Source organism: Anthonomus grandis, chromosome 2 (assembly GCF_022605725.1).
Source record: "Anthonomus grandis grandis chromosome 2, icAntGran1.3, whole genome shotgun sequence".
Lineage (NCBI taxonomy): Eukaryota > Metazoa > Arthropoda > Insecta > Coleoptera > Curculionidae > Anthonomus > Anthonomus grandis.
Window position 1 is genome coordinate 11,317,202 of NC_065547.1, and position 16,101 is coordinate 11,333,302.

Here is a 16,101-nt window from a genome sequence, read left to right on the forward strand (position 1 = left end):
AAGTTAGGTTTATTTAAAGTCCTAAACGTGCGACACTTTCTTTCCATTTATGACCAAAATTCGAAAAAAATACATTAATTCTATTACCCCGTATCTTGGTTCTCTTTGACTTGCGGACTAGGAAAATTTAAATTAACCTCATTTTTTTTTTAAAAACAAATCTGCTGATAAATTATTTATCATTATTTATATGACCCCTATTTATCATAAACTCTCGTTCAGATTCCCAGACTTATGACGCCCTGAACTGACCAGCTGCTTCAAGCTCCACTTCGAGCCCAAGCCGCAATTCCTATCGTTGCACGAGCGCAGCAGAAGAGTCCATGCCAAATTCACGTCCAAAAGTGGCAGGCCGAGGATCAAGGGAGGCCGAATAACAAAACGGGGAGTAGAAGAGGGTGATCCCGTGTTACTCCTCGAGGTTCCCATGTTGTTTACTTTGGGCAGCGTCTATGGGGCAAGCTGTCTGGTCTATGTCGAGTAGATTAGGTGATTTAGGTAAACTGTTTGTTTGTTTTTTTTTTATGTTATAGGCAAGATTAAATGTTGTTTTTTTTGTTTAAGATTCGCTAGGGGTGCCAAAATGTTTACGATGAAATAACTTTAACTTTTTTTCATTAATTTGCCACCCTGTTTATCTAAAACCGCTTATTTTAGAGGAACGTTTTAAAACCTTTTTGTTGTTTAGCACTTCTTTTTGTATGTTATTTTAGCAAAATATGGGATTAAATTCCTGTATAGGTCAATGTATTTTACAATATTCCCTGTTAATTATCAAGGAAACTTAGACTTTTCTCCCAAACTCGTTAATTTGAAGTGAAAATGCTGGGTTGTCAATGTTTCAACTTTAAGACTTATTATCCAATAGTCTCAATATTCTAATAGTCTTTTTAAGATACCTTTTGTACTAGGAAACACTGGAAAACGGTTGTGAGCAACTAAGACCTAAATTCTAATAATTCTTAAAGAAGAAAAATGAAAAAAAAATTTTTTTTAGTATAAATAAAAAACTTAAAAAAAAATATTTTCTTTATGCACGATAAAAGTTTATAATTAAATTTTGATTTACTCCTGCACGCCGTACCTATATCTTCATGTGAAGGGTCAAAACCAAAAGTATTAATTTTTCGTACATTTATTGAAAACAAATAACTCATCGGCTGCATTTTCCACCTCTAATTGCAACTCAAAAGAACTAAGTGTTTTTCTCATTGTGCTAGTTATCGACCACCTAACGGAAAATTCAACTTCAAGCCCTTGTAAAAACATAACTAAGGGATCTATGGTGACAAAGTCTACCTTTTTTAAAAGCCTGATTATTTGAAATTTAATATTTGTACGTTTTTTACAGTTAAATGCAATAAACTTAAATGCAACATCTTGGACAAAGCATGGAAAAAGTCCAATTTCGCTTGTTCTTGACCACTCGCTGCAATTTTCGACCAATTTTGTGTTAATTTCCAACCACCTTTTTATACAGGAATTGAAAATAGACCTTATAGATTCAACAGTAACTTACCCAATTTTTTAAAAAGTTTTCCTGAAATTGTAGGATTTTAAAATAAAATAAAAAAGAAGATAAAAAAATCTTGTTTTGATTATTTAACTTAAAACATACATATTATAAAAAAAATAAAAATTATTTTCTTTGTTTGTAAAACTTTAAAAAAAAATTAAATACCTACACCCAGGTTGTGTGTGGTTTCATTGCTTTAATACTTAATACTTTAATACATACATTTAAATGTAAAAATAAATCAGCCTTTTAGCTTAAGAACTCATCATAGTTGTACCTTTTTATAAAAGGTTAAAAAAAACTAAACATGTAGGTTGGAGCTATAAATAATAATAAAAATGAGTTATAAATAATAAACAAGGAACGAAAAAAGAATTCTTGATTAAACTAAAATTAAAAACAAAAGGTTTAAATATGTACATTCACTAGCTTTACTCACATTTACTACATTTGTACTCTCTAGCTGCAGCTATTTCAACAGCGTATGAAATAGCTGCATCTTTTAACTCGGTACACTTTTTGTGATACCATTTATGACAAAAGTCACGGCCAATATTCTTTTTATCTTCATCCTCTGTATCACTATTCAATCCTATATCCACATGGAATTTTAGGTGTATCCGAGGGCGTATCTGATAATTTTGGCGTAACGTTTTTTCTTTTGCACATTTTTTTTTGGACCTTTATTTGTTAATTCTTTATTTTCTTTTGTATTCGTCTTTCTTTTCTTTCAGCTACTTCTCGCTATTTTTTTATCATAATCATCTTTTTTTTTCTTGTAATGATCTCTCCATTTGTCTGAGGAAATTGCACTGGGAATTTTTTCTCCTTTATTTCTGTTAGTATTTGTTGCGATTATTGTGGTTTATAAGGTTGTGTGTCTAATAAAAGTACATAAATACGAATAAAACTTATGTTTATTAACTACACGAAAGATTAGTTCAAAGAAAAATGTATGAAAAGTAATAACAGATCTTCGGGTCTGTTTAAAAGCTAATAGAAGACTAACTTTGATTTACAAAAAAAAAGATCGGGTCGCATAAAGCAAACAAACACATCGCCAGTTCGATACGGTTAATATAAACAAGCGATAAGGAAAGCCGGCTCACAAATTTGAGAAATATAAAAGTGCTTGCTATGACGTTCTATATAAAAACAAACTTGTTCGATATTAATCTTTGCTTATGCCTTTGATATTTAAATATACCTTAATACTACTAATAATAATCTAGCAAATAATATCCTGAATATATCTTTTTTTTGTGCATTATTTAACAGTATTTTTACTTCTTTTAACTGGTTCTGGAAATCTTAAATTTTTATCAAATATGTCCTGTGATAAGACTGGTGTGGATATAGCATTCTTTGGTTCTTGGTTGGATTTATTTTCTGTACGCTTTAAAGGCAATAATACTCTTATGTTTTTCTCGTTTTTTTTTCACCAGACTCTTTAGGAGGTAAATCTATGGTAGTATTATTGATGTCATTCATAAAGGTGTCATTACAGCAGCTGGGAAGACTTAGATCAGGAATAGTCAATGCTGTATCATTTAATGAGTCAATTCCTTCCAATGGGGATAGATTTTCTTCACTCAAAATATCGATTTCAGCATTGATTATATCAGAAGGCACAGAGTTTTGATCAGTTAAAGACTGAGCAGGAAGCTGCCGATTATCACAAAAAATTATTTGAGCATCAAGAATTTTGGCAGAATCCAGAAGACTGCAATCTCTTATGGATAGCCCAGAACTATAAGCTGTAGAAGTTGACGGTTGGTCTATTACAAAATCTGCCTGCCAATCTTCATCAACAGCTGGATTAAGTTTTTGCATCAAGTCTTCTTTTCCCAATTTTTCACTCTCATTTTTCCTCTTTGTTGGTGACGATATATTTTTTTCGAGTAAAGATATTTCATTTAAAATGACTTCTACATTTGAAAATACCTTCTACCTTGATTTATATGGTCAGAAGACCTTCTACTAGTTTTTTTCATTATATTTTCTACATTGTTCTTAACGCATTATTGTATAATCCACTGCATCAGGATCAAATGGATATAGGCCATATTTACGGAATCCATTTTTAATGTTCGTTTCATACACATCTGGTTTTGATAAATGGAAAATCTTGCAGAAGTTTGTTTTTGTTATGACACAGTTTACATGTTCCTGTCTATTTTGCCAGTCTCGAGCCGTTTTTTTCCAGTCGTTCTTCATAGGCCTAAATACACCGACGTCTGCTGGTTGTAGCATATGTGTTGTATTTGGTGGGAGTGCGTATAAAATAATTCTATTGTATTAACACCAATTACTTGAAGGTAAAGACATATGGGACAAGTGGCCATCCACTAAAAAAAGAACGGGTCTCTGGATATCCCTTACAGTACCGAAATAAAAAAATTTGAGTTTGGGGTTTATATTTATTTTACGCCGATAAAGTTGGGTCAAAAGGTACGGAAAATTATTTTAAAAAATATTCGAAAGGGTTAAGGGAGGGATTTAGGGAGTACATAATTGTGTGTCTAGGGAGCCAACATTAGAAAAGCACAATTGTGAAACAAATTTTATTACTTTGTATGGAATGAAATAAAACAGTTTTTATCTTTGGTTAAACAAAGAAAAACATTACATTTTAGGCAACGCATTCTGGACCGACTTTTGCACCCTTCTAACCTGCATTTAACTGGGTTCTTCATTTCTTCATTCGTTGGCCAGTGTTCAAAATCATCAACGCGTTTGTCTGCACAGGGCAAACTGGAAGGCATTCTTCTCTTTTTTATTTCATTTCCTTCAACGCTAGTCTCTTCCTCTATATTTTCTTGGCATTCTGTTTCCTCCAATACACGCTTCTTAGTAACGGCAATCAGATATTCCCCAAGATTAAGTCTAAATTCCAAAAGATCCATAATATCTGTGCTTCGAAGGTTTTGACTATAACAATCCCTTCGATACTCTATCCAGCTGTTTACTATTGCTAAGTCGAACAAATGTAGGATGGCTTTAAGAGTCCATTTCCGGGTTCGAAAGAAAGATTGATAGTATTCCATGATTTGGTTGCAAACATCTACACCACCCATATTTTCGTTGTATGATTTAACAACAGCTGGGCATGCTATGCCTGAACGTTTTTTTTCTGTTTTATTCCATCTTTGCACCTCAGTTTCTGGCTGTCTTCCAAAAGCTGTGGATATCATTAAAACAGATTTATTATCTTTCCACTTTGTAATGCAAAGTTTATTATCGGTTCTAACAACTTCTTCTGACTCTCCCCTATTCATTAAACTGTCTTTTTTAAAATCAAACCCTTTCACTCTGTTGGACATAATTGTAGCAGTTGCATCTATATTTAAACTCGTCAATTTGTTCATCAAAGCAATAGATGAAAAGTATCTGTCAAAATACAGGTAACTATTTTGAGGTAACGTTTTTAAGACGCAATATTTTTGAGGGTCCCAAGCCTAAATCCTTATCTTTTAGTGGGGTAGTATTGCCCTGGTAGATTTCAAAATCCAATACCAGTCCGTCGGATGTCGTAAGAACGAAATTCTTCAGTCCCAGTGGTCTTGGTTTATTTTTAACAAATTGTCGAACTTCCCAAAAAAGGAATCATTTGTTCGTCAATCGAAAAAGCTGTCTTTTCTTTTCTTTCAATGGCTTTACATCTATTGCGAACCAAATCAATTACCGGCTGTATTCTCCACAATCTATTCATTTTTTGTTCCTCTTCTGATACGCTAAGATGTCAACGACATGTAAATTTACACGTATCATGTAAAACCTTTGTCGGGTCATGACCCCATCAATTAATGGAAATATTTTCCATTCCAATACATATGTATCCTTGGAAGATGAATACATCCCATCAAAGCATTCATTCCGAAAATGTGTATTTCTTGAGAGGTAAATTTGTTTTCTTTTGCATTTTGTTGCAAGAAATATTGGAAAGTGAAGTTTGCGGCTGACTCAAAAAAATCATCATCCAAATATTTAGCAAAATATTCGTTTGGAGTTTTTACGATGTATGGAGTATAGTCATCTTTTACAGGAAAATTCTTGCTTCTAAAGTTTCCATGCTTCCACTGGAGAGTCTGAAAATGTATGAGGGGTAAATCATCTTTTGAATCTGAAGAGCTATCAGCTTCATTTGGTGCTCCAATTGAGATCTTTTCGTGAATTTCAAACTCATCTTCTTCATCCTCGGACTCTAAATCCGACCCAACTTCATCTAGAAGTTGGAACAATGCCTCCTCGTCATCCCTTAGATGGTCCAAATCAATAATTTTCTTACTTCTTCCTGTAACAAAGAATTAATTGTATTCAACTTAATTAAAACCAAACCAACTCCCGAGGCTCACAATTGTGATATACATAACAAAACCATTCTTGGAATCAACAATTTTAAAGATATTTTCAATCTCTAAAAACAATACACTTAATTGAAGTTTATTATACCTATTTAATATTAAGCACTTCCTTTTTCCCCTAAATTCTATAAATAAATAATAACTTACCTGCACGAGCCATTGTTGAAAATAATCTGAAACTTTTCAGGTTATGACAAGAATGCACTCCCGGCAAAATAAACGATTTGCGCGTGCACACCTATAAAATGCACTATTCACAATCATGTAGCACGGTTCTCTACCTAGATTAAATATTTTTTGATCCTTATAACACTAGTAAATAAGGAAGAAAGACATCGGGTAGCGTAAGGGATATTGTTGTCAATGAGGTTGAATAGGTGGCTTCTATTGAAGTCATTCGCCACGTATTCAAAAAACACACTGAGGTCATCCGTCCTTTTTCACTTTTACCTTAAACCCAGCCTTGAGGCATGTTTCTTACGATAGCTTTAGGGGGCCTTAGGTATGGAAACAACACAACAGGCGGAGCAATTTTTCCATCAGCATTAAAAGTTATTAGGACAGTAATGTTTTCCTTTTAATTTTTTCCACAAATTTTTGTAACCTTTAAGACCTAAGACTTTGCCACTATTAGGACAGAGGGAGAAGCCAGACTCATCTCTATTAAATATCCTACTTGGATCTTCAAGAATTTCCATTTCGCCTTTTTCTGAGAGATAATTTTTTAATTCTTCAAACCATTTTCGAATGCTTTCTTCTGTCATTACTGCTCGGGCTTTGTTTATATTTTCGGCTTGCCTAGTGGATATGTCTGGATGTCTGGCTAAAAAGGCTTTATACCAAGTTTGTCCTGGAATGTTATTTTGGTGAAACACTTCTTGACCTCTGTCCGCTATCTATTTTGGACACAGTGTCTATAAGTAGCTGTTTTCTAACGGGAAACCCACATTTAGCTATAGGTATCAATGATCCAGTTCCTAATCTTGATTTCTCCCTCAACTGTTTGTAATGGTGCTGGAGCAAGTTTTTTTTATTGGATCAGAAACTCGTCCAGATATTTTATCCAGGAGGGTGGTTTTAGGAACTTTGTAAATTCTGCTTGCCTCCCTAATTTTCATTTCTTTTAATCTTATCGCAAACAATGCATTCTGTAAATCTTCTGCTGCATATTTGATGATGGTCGTCTTTTTGGGCACTCTAGTAATTATTGGGTTTCTGGTATTTGTTTTTTTCTTGTCCTTTTTAGGGTTTTGATTTTGATTTTTCTTAGGTGCCACTGTAAAAAACCAGTTTGAAATTAGCGCTAATATTCATGGACGGCAAACCAATAGGTCGCTTTTCATCACATAAAAAGGTATTAGATATGCGACAAAAATTTGTCAAATACATGTTGGTCGTGAATTGGATCTCTATAATACAGTTCGTCGGTTATCCAAAGTCATGCTGGACGGAAACTAGTTTCTCGACCAGATAATTGACCAAATACAAATATAATAATTCTGCAATGTTTGAATGAAAAAAAATGGTCATAAACTAAAAAATAAATTAATTATAAGATTTCTAGTCGATTGTTCAAAACGAAAAACCAATTTGACTCTTTATAATTATATAGGCTAAATTGTTAATAAGTCTCTTAAAAGCTAGTTCTCGACCACCCCAGTCGAAAACTAAATATAAGTAATTCAGTAATTGCTAGTTCCCGACCGCATATTTACGCATGCTCCTATATGGCGGCACCAGGGTGCTGAAATCTATTAGCCTTTGATACACCCAATTACGCTACAAACGCTCACTGATTTAGGCACCCATTATGCCATAACCCATCTATTAAATTGGTAAAATGCATAAGTTTTTATTGCAATTAATATACCTTAATAAATAATATATTTATTATTGTATATATTTTTTAGATAATAAAACAACCAATATTAATTTATTGCTTGAAAAACAGGAATAGAAATGTCGAAACTGCAATAAACCAAACATGTATTTTTTGACCCCCAACCCAAGAAACAAATAAAACAAAAATTATAAAAAACGTCAATGAATAAGAAACAAATATATATTTTTAAGTACAGATATTACTACTCGTATATGTATAGGTAGGCACTTATAACTGCGCACAGAACAAAATACGCGATAATTTGAACTAGTGGTTTGTACCATGGCCTTTAGCATTAGGTTGATTAAGGCTTATGTTTTTATATAGATTTCAAGATCTTTTCATTCTTTTGTTTTTTGATTCCTCTTTTGAGGGTCTCCCAGATTGAATTCTACGCGATTCGCAACTTAGTGCTCTTTGGCTATCTCTTCTACTAATGGAAGTTGGCTGTACAGGTATTTTCCTCCCACTAGGTCTTTTTTGTTTTGACAACAATGAACAAAAGTCGAAAAATGCTGAAGGCGTTACTAATAGCTCCATCTTTTTATTGAATATGTTTAGCATTTTTCCCATATGCTTGCTGGGAATATTCTTTACCATATTTATGAAAGAGTTTGTAATGTCCTCTAATTTCACAATTTCCTCATTATAGTTTTCATCGACAGAAGACAACTGAATTTCCGTAGAAATCATTCCTTCTTAAAGAAACTGTTCATCGGTCTGTTTCTGTAATGTGTGCAAAGTACTTGAGACTTCATTTGTAAAATTGCTGAACTCGTTCGTATTCTGAAAAAATGATTTGTCAATTTCTCTACCCTCACTTATTTTTGCTAAGCAAATACGATCTTCAAAAGATAGCATAGGGGAGTTTTTTAAATAGAGTTTCTCATTTAGCTCCACGGCACATAAATGTTTACAGAATGCACCTCCTTGGCCTGCAGGACAATCACACATCTCGATGTTGGAGTGCACTACATATACAAATGTATTGTCAGACGAAGTCACGTTTTTCACTGCTGCTATCATCATTTTCACTAAATCCATAGGTACCTCACATTTTTCTTGCCTTTTTCGCTTTTCAATTTGAGCGAAATCCCTGTCGCAGCTCATAAACGAATGACCCGACACTAGATACTTATGAATGATCTCATCGAAATGCCCTTGACAACTAAATAAATCCATAAAAACAATAAAATTTTGTTTTTATTTTGTCCAGCGCAGTTGTCACTCCAGATTGTTAACTTCCGCTTCTGTGTGGGTATATTAGTGAAAGCTTTCAGTACAAACGACGCAATTTCGTTCCCTCCACGTCCTGTTATACCTTCGTGCCACAAAAACATGAAGCCAGTGTTATTTGTCCCCTAGGTGAACACAAAGGTTGTAGTTGGAGAGCTGTCGCATGTAATACATCTGACTATGAGATAAAGTTGGCAATGTGATAAGACCTGCTCTAAGTCCATTGAGACTGTCATGCTGTCACTGGTGGGTTGCTGCCAGTTTTGATGGTCTTTTCTCATTGCTTCTACAGCTGCTTCAGCTTTCCTGTGGTGGAGTTCTAATTTAATTTTGGCATCTGCCTTTGTGGGATCTTTTGTTTGCATGTGCAATAAATCACAGGTAGCACAGGTATCAGTTCTAGGCTTGCAAAAACTTAACTTGGGTAAATTCTTTTTGAAAATTTTAAAATAAAACCGATAACTCACTGTTGAATCAGGATGAGCAACCTTAAACGCAGAGTAAAATCTATTTAGATTAAGATCGGAGCTCAGATACTGCTTCTCGCTTTTTGAACGGTTGTAATGTCTTAAGTCTCTGGGAAATTCGTTTATATGACCAATAACCAGTGCTTTATCTTCCCGCGTGAACTTCCGATACAGCTGTTTATTACCTCTCCTTTCCTTGTAAACTGAATCTCCCCGTTTTTTCAACTTAGCCAAAGTTTCAATTTGTCTCGGAGTTAATCTAAACACCGCGCAAAAGGTCCTCCTACACAGCTGTAAAATGTTGCCCTCTCCATTGGGCAAGGTAAATGAAAATGTAGCCTGTCTCCTACTTGCTTCTGGGCGCTCATAGTTTCCATGCCTTCTTCTTTTGATAGCACATACGTGTATAAGACTCATTGCTTACGTATTTTGCGTAAAATTCATGAAAAAACTTCAATTTTAGTTCATGCGATATCTTTTGACAGTTTAACTTGCATTTGCACAATATCTAAAACAAAGTAAATAAAATTGCAAAATCACTGTCAAAAAATAAAAACAATGCTCGACTAACCTTGTTTTCAGGAGGCTGCTTAGCAGCAACTTTCTTATTATTTTTTCTTGTAAAATGTTCTTCTCCAGCACTTCTTTTTTTCTGTCGTTGCTTTTGCTTACTGCCCTGTCTAGTAGTAGTATCAGTATTAGTATTCATTCTTGTATTATCGTGAAACTATACAGGACGAGAACGGGAAAAAAATAACAAACACACCACCAAAACAGCGTAGAAACTGCCGCCTGCAGCACAGAAAACAAGATTATATTTATTGGCACTTAGCTCATTTTTTACCGGCGGCGTTTGACAACGACGCACTCCGTTGGGATTTTTTAAGGTACAATTTAATAGTCATGGCACTTAGCGCTTTTTATATCGCTTTCCCGGTGGAACATCGACCTAAGTGCAAATTATAAAGTTTTGAGAAAATGATGTTTTAATATTTTTTTAGATATCTATGTTAATTTTTTGTTAAATAATTTAGCAGAATTTTGTTGCAAATAATTTCGAGGTTAAGAATAATCTTAATAAATAATTCTGCATAATCCTTTTCACTTTTTTTGGAAAATCCTCATTTCTACCCCCCTCTTTTTAAAGTCTCCTTCCAATTACGTCATTGTTTCTCTAGAATCTATTTATGTAATAATACTTCTGACAAAATTTGATGAGAAGATCAAATTTAGGTCTGCAATTTTATGATCACAATTTCAAAAAATAGGTACAGAAATAATGTTTTACTACTAAAGAAAAAACAAAAAAGAAAGTAGAGTGGTTTATTAAACAACAAATTAAATATAAAAGTATTTTAGTACCTACTAAGAAAGGCAAAAAAAGTTTAAAACAAGGGAACAAAGAATTTATAGTTCTAAAACTTAAACCAAAAAAAATATCTTACTAAAAATATTAAAAAACGATTCATAATAATTGGGAATAATATTCGCCGTCAAAAGACTTTGCAAATCTATTCTTTTATTGTCAGCTATTGGCATTTTTGCGACGTAAGCTGGTTTTCTAATGATATTTTTAATATAGTATGCCTCTAGAGAGCGCCTTGATCCGATATTTCTGCTTTTGGCTTGCTTCCAGTCCGTTTCCTTATAACTGGTTTTGTAGAAATATACATCACTATCTTTTACAAAGCGTATTATTTTTATCTCCGAAATTTTAATTTGTTCCCCGTTATCGTTTTTCTGGCAATTAAAACCTATGTCAGAATTCAATTTCTTGATATCAACAAAATCTTTAAAACCTAATTCTTTCACATTTAGAGGATTGCCTTTCTTTTTTGAAGCCCGGATTAGTGGAACAAGTTGGTGAGGAACATAAATAGGTCCTGCTTTCTTAGCTCTATTTACTGATTTCTCGATTATGCTATGAATAGTGTCTCCTTCGTTCTGAGTGTGGCCCCTTATAAGGTATTTGTGAGTGATGGAACTGATGGGAAGTGTTTGAACGGCATACAGATACATTGCAAAAACATAGCTGAAATAAAATACGATATTAAAGTATTTATTAGTTATTACAAAAAAATACCGGTTCTTCTGCTGACCACAGCAGTTATCTGAGTAGAACACTATATCGGCACCAGGTCTCTTATTTGCAATTTCTTCAATAAACATAAGAACGCATGAGCCAATTTCAATAGCACCTCGTTGTCCAAGACCTTCGTGCCAGAAAAAGCATATCGTATTGTCATTACTTACGTCGGTTACCTATAAAAACCATTCTATTATTAAACAAAATCATATCAACAATTTTATTATTATTACCGTAAAATTATAGCAATTAAGCCTGGATTTATAGAAAAATGCAGATGATTGTCCCATTGGAACAGGCAATACTGCCTGTAAGTCATAGACTGCAAAAATTGTGTTTGAACCTTCTTCCTTGGACTTTTTCTTATCCGCATCCTTTTCAACTCTACTTAATTTTTTTTCCTCTTGATGATTGATGTAAGCATTTTCTAGCCGCTTCTTATCTTCTCCAGAGGCATTCTGGTGTCCCTCACATAAGTCGCACATATCTTTTTTTGGAAAAAAAAATCCAATATTAAAATTTGTGTTAAATATTCGCGAATATAAATCGTAGTTTGTTGCTGGTCTTCCAGCTTCACTGCGCTCTTTGGTGTAATTTCTGTACATTTCGGAAATAGTTAACTCTCCCGGAATAAATTCTCTTGTTGTATTTTGCCTCTGGTAGTGACTTTCTACTCGCGGAATTAAACCAATATGTTTTTTAACAGACTCAATGATTTCTTCATCTGTTTTTCTGTGATTACCATGGCGGCCACGTTTATCTTCAGGGATGATACCAGAATTTGTAGCACGTGCCTGAACTACAGTTTGCAATGCGCGCTCAGTTATTCCAAACGTATTCATTAAAAACTTTTTACACACGCGATGTTTTTTTCCATTATCCCATAAATAAAACCCACAATTCGGTTTTCTAGGTCTTTCCGATACTACACGGCGATACTTTAATTCCAATGGAGCTACACAAGAGGCTAGAAAATCTCTTTGTCGTTGCAGAGTGGACAAATTCCAATAGTCCTTAAAAAACTGAATTCTATGTTCCTCCGTAAATTTTAAGGAACATTTCAACGTACATTTATCCGGGCATGGTGGTCCAATTACTTTCTCTTTTACAACTTTTCCAGTTCTTGACACATAGCTTTTACCACTATTTTTTAATAACTTGCCCTCGTTTTTTTTCCAGTTTTCGGGATGTCTTTGTCTTTTTTTCCCTTTTTTGGGAGATACTGGAGGCGACTCTACCTGACAGTTTTCTTTATTTTCTAAGTCTTCACTCGATAAGGACTCATCACTACTAGGTGGAATGTAGTTATCGCTATCCCCTTCACCCCAAAGATTTTCTTCAACTTCTGATATTCTGTCTCATAAGATGGAAGTGTAATTTTTTTTCGTAGTATCATTTTTGTGGGACATTCTTGATTAATTATATTATATGAAATTTTCTTATCTAAAGTTGATTTTGTATCTGACTTCAATTGTACAGTGCGTGATAGAGTAATAGGAGTTTGCTGTGAACTGGTAGTTGCTGGCATGTTATCAGATTCATAAGAAGAAAATTCACCAAAGTGGTTTTCGGTTATTTGCAGGGTATCAGGTTGTTGAATATCTAAATTAGTGAAAGTAGGCTGACAAGCACTTGGCGGTAGTCTATCTAGAATACTGTCAGTAGAAAATTCATCATTTTGATTTGAATTTGTTGTTCCTTCGAATTGAAAATAGTCAATAGACGTTTGCGGGTCAATCAATTTTTTTTGGGATTTTTCTAAAAGGTGAGGAGGACGATTTAAATTAAGTTCTTCCTCAGGCATATTTTTTGGCTGTTTTTCGAAATCTCCCGAAGCTTGATCTAAAAGATATTTTAATATCACGAAAAAATTGCAAGATCTATATGAGATTTTTGAAATAAAATATTAATATTTTAAGAATACTTTCGAAATATTACATTTCTAATATTTGATTAATGTAATTTAATTTTTGTTAGCTCATGAATTTAAAAAAGAAACACACCTGGGATCGAATGGTTTGTGGCCAAATGTACCATTAGTCTTGCTCGATTCATAATATTGCGGTTTTGTATAAGCTTCCTAAAATCCCAAAAGTAAATTAAAATAGAATTCTCTTGAGTTTTTTAAAGTAGTCTTAATAGAAAATTTATCTACAACTTCTAGAACCAACATTGTCATAAAAAACAGTTAGGTCACTACTAACGACAAAAATTTCGGAACAACAATGGCGTAAAATACAATTAAATCATGCTAAAGATCAAAATTTCAGAGGAACAATGACACAACAGACATTTGTGACAATGTTTCACTAGATTTTGTTAAAAATAAACGCAACTTGAAATTAACAAAGACTTACCGTTCAAATACGTCGTTTTCGACACAATTACTTATTTCGCACTTACGTCGCTTTTGAACCCGACACAACGATGCTCTCTGAATGCCGAAACGCAACTGAACACTTGTGGCGTTCTTCTTCCTAGACCAATCAGAAAAACGCGCCATTAGAACAACGACGCAAGCGGTTTCTCGCGGCACCTATTTGTACTACATTTATGACATTGTTCCACCGTAAAGTTTAGTGTTTTTTGATACTTCTTGCGCGTGTAACTAATTTAACTAAAAATTTTCACTTAGGTCGATGTTCCACCGGGAAAGCGATATGTTGTTGGTTATGGCACCTAGAAAATTTTACAAGGATAAAATGGAAAACTGATTTTTTGGCACTTAGCACATTATTTATTTCAAGTCTCCATTTATTAACGAGTAAACGTAAAAGTGGTCGAAAACCGTATGATCGGCAAAATAGCGTAACGACTAATTTGAATCGCAAAGTCGATCATATACGTTGCCTTCCGCAGTCCGCAACAAACTGGATCCAGTAAAACCTTCGCTGCGTATGCTCCGCGCTTGAAATATATTCGACGTCATTTTCGTCCTGGAGTGTCCACATATTGTACGAATGGCCAGTGACTAGATATTAGTAGAAATATCGCAATGCTAGGCCTTGTGTACCATATGTGGACACGGCATTTTTTAATAAAAAACTGTTAAAAAAACATTTTGTTTCATGATTTTCACTTAAAACAAACAGAAATAAAGTGTTTAAGACAAAAAATATATTTTGGCCCACGACACCCGGTACATTTTTTCTCTCAGCATCAGCGTGGCAGTTAAGGTGTCTAAATGTTAAGGGACACAACATAATATATTGTAATTTGTTTTACACCCGGAAACAAAGTTTACGGTGACGTTTACTGTTTGTCTTAAACATTATTGATTAAGTTTTAACCCAGCATCAATGTAGCAAACGTTTAAATAAAAATACATGAAGACCCCCCAGTAAAGTAAAGCGACGGATCTGCAAAAGAAAAGAAGAGAATTTAAAAGCAAAAACACGTTGGGTCAAGTCTGCCATATCTGGTTTGCAATTGTAAAAGCTCCGATTTATCCCGACTTTTTTAAATATTACAAAAAATTTAAGTGTCCCCTAAAAGGGAAGCTAGGTATTGGATTAAAATCAGACAAGAATGTCACTTATTATGTTTGGATATTTATTTAAAAATATTTAATCTTGCCTCTAACATACTATTTCAGCTAAAACTATTGAATGGTGAAATATATATGCTACAAATTTACATCGTTTTATTTTAAATAACAAATGTCAATGCAACTGATTCTGTTTTAAGGATCACTGTAATTAGAAAAAAAAGTATTATAATGATATACATTGTTCAGTGATTTTTTTAAAACACGTGACCGTCCAATAAAATTATACGTGGCGTATTATTAACATATTACGTGTTCAAACATGTAACTTTACCATTCATTAATTTTAGAAAATTTCTCTTAGATTGAGCGTGAGACTTATTAGAGGTAATAGCTAGTGGCCCAAAAGATATTTAACTATTTAACCCATTTTTGCCCAAGTTTCAATAAATTCAAATTACCTGTTATACTTTCTAGGAAAACTGGCAAAATTTCCTGCAAAAACATTTTTTTTTCTTGATTTTACATGTTTTTTTTCTTGAAAAAAAAAAGGAATACTGGGAATGAATGGGTGCAAAAAAATAAATTTCATTTAAAAAACAATTAATCGGACAACAACAAACTTCATTTAGATTAATGTTACATTTTGAACACAAAAGTTTTTGTAACATAGTTTGTAACAAATTGGTCTTCAATATATCTTTAGTTACACCTGCACCACTTCTCTTCGCAATTGTAGTCTAAGTCTGTACTACTGCCAGGCGTTATGTACGCACGAATCCAAACAAAATGCAAAAAAGCTCCACCCCATTTCTTGGAACGAAATTCAATTTTATAGTCGTGGATGTTTTTATCCATTCGGTTAATTATACCCACACATAACAATCAAATCTGTCCCTTTTACACTCCATTCTTCTGTACCATATTATTATGAATCAAATTGGGTTGGGTGCCACATTTTTTACACAAGACCATATTTTATACTCGTTCCTAATAGATTTACCCTTTATGTACTGCTTCTTTCCTGTGAAAAATGTTGAAAAGTGATTGCAACTTTGCAAAT

At 33.6% G+C, this 16,101-nt stretch overlaps 1 protein-coding gene across 2 annotated transcripts in view; it reads left to right on the forward strand.

Moving 5' to 3' along the window:
* Positions 1-16,101, forward strand: part of LOC126747234 (ankyrin repeat domain-containing protein 13C) — a 41,452-nt gene that overhangs the window by 23,362 nt on the left and 1,989 nt on the right. For both annotated transcript variants that reach the window (XM_050455752.1, XM_050455757.1), the window contains exon 10: positions 223-498. In XM_050455752.1, coding sequence (XP_050311709.1) covers positions 223-238 — 16 coding nt within the window. In that variant the 3' untranslated portion in view covers positions 239-498. The remainder of the gene's footprint in view (positions 1-222; positions 499-16,101) is intronic.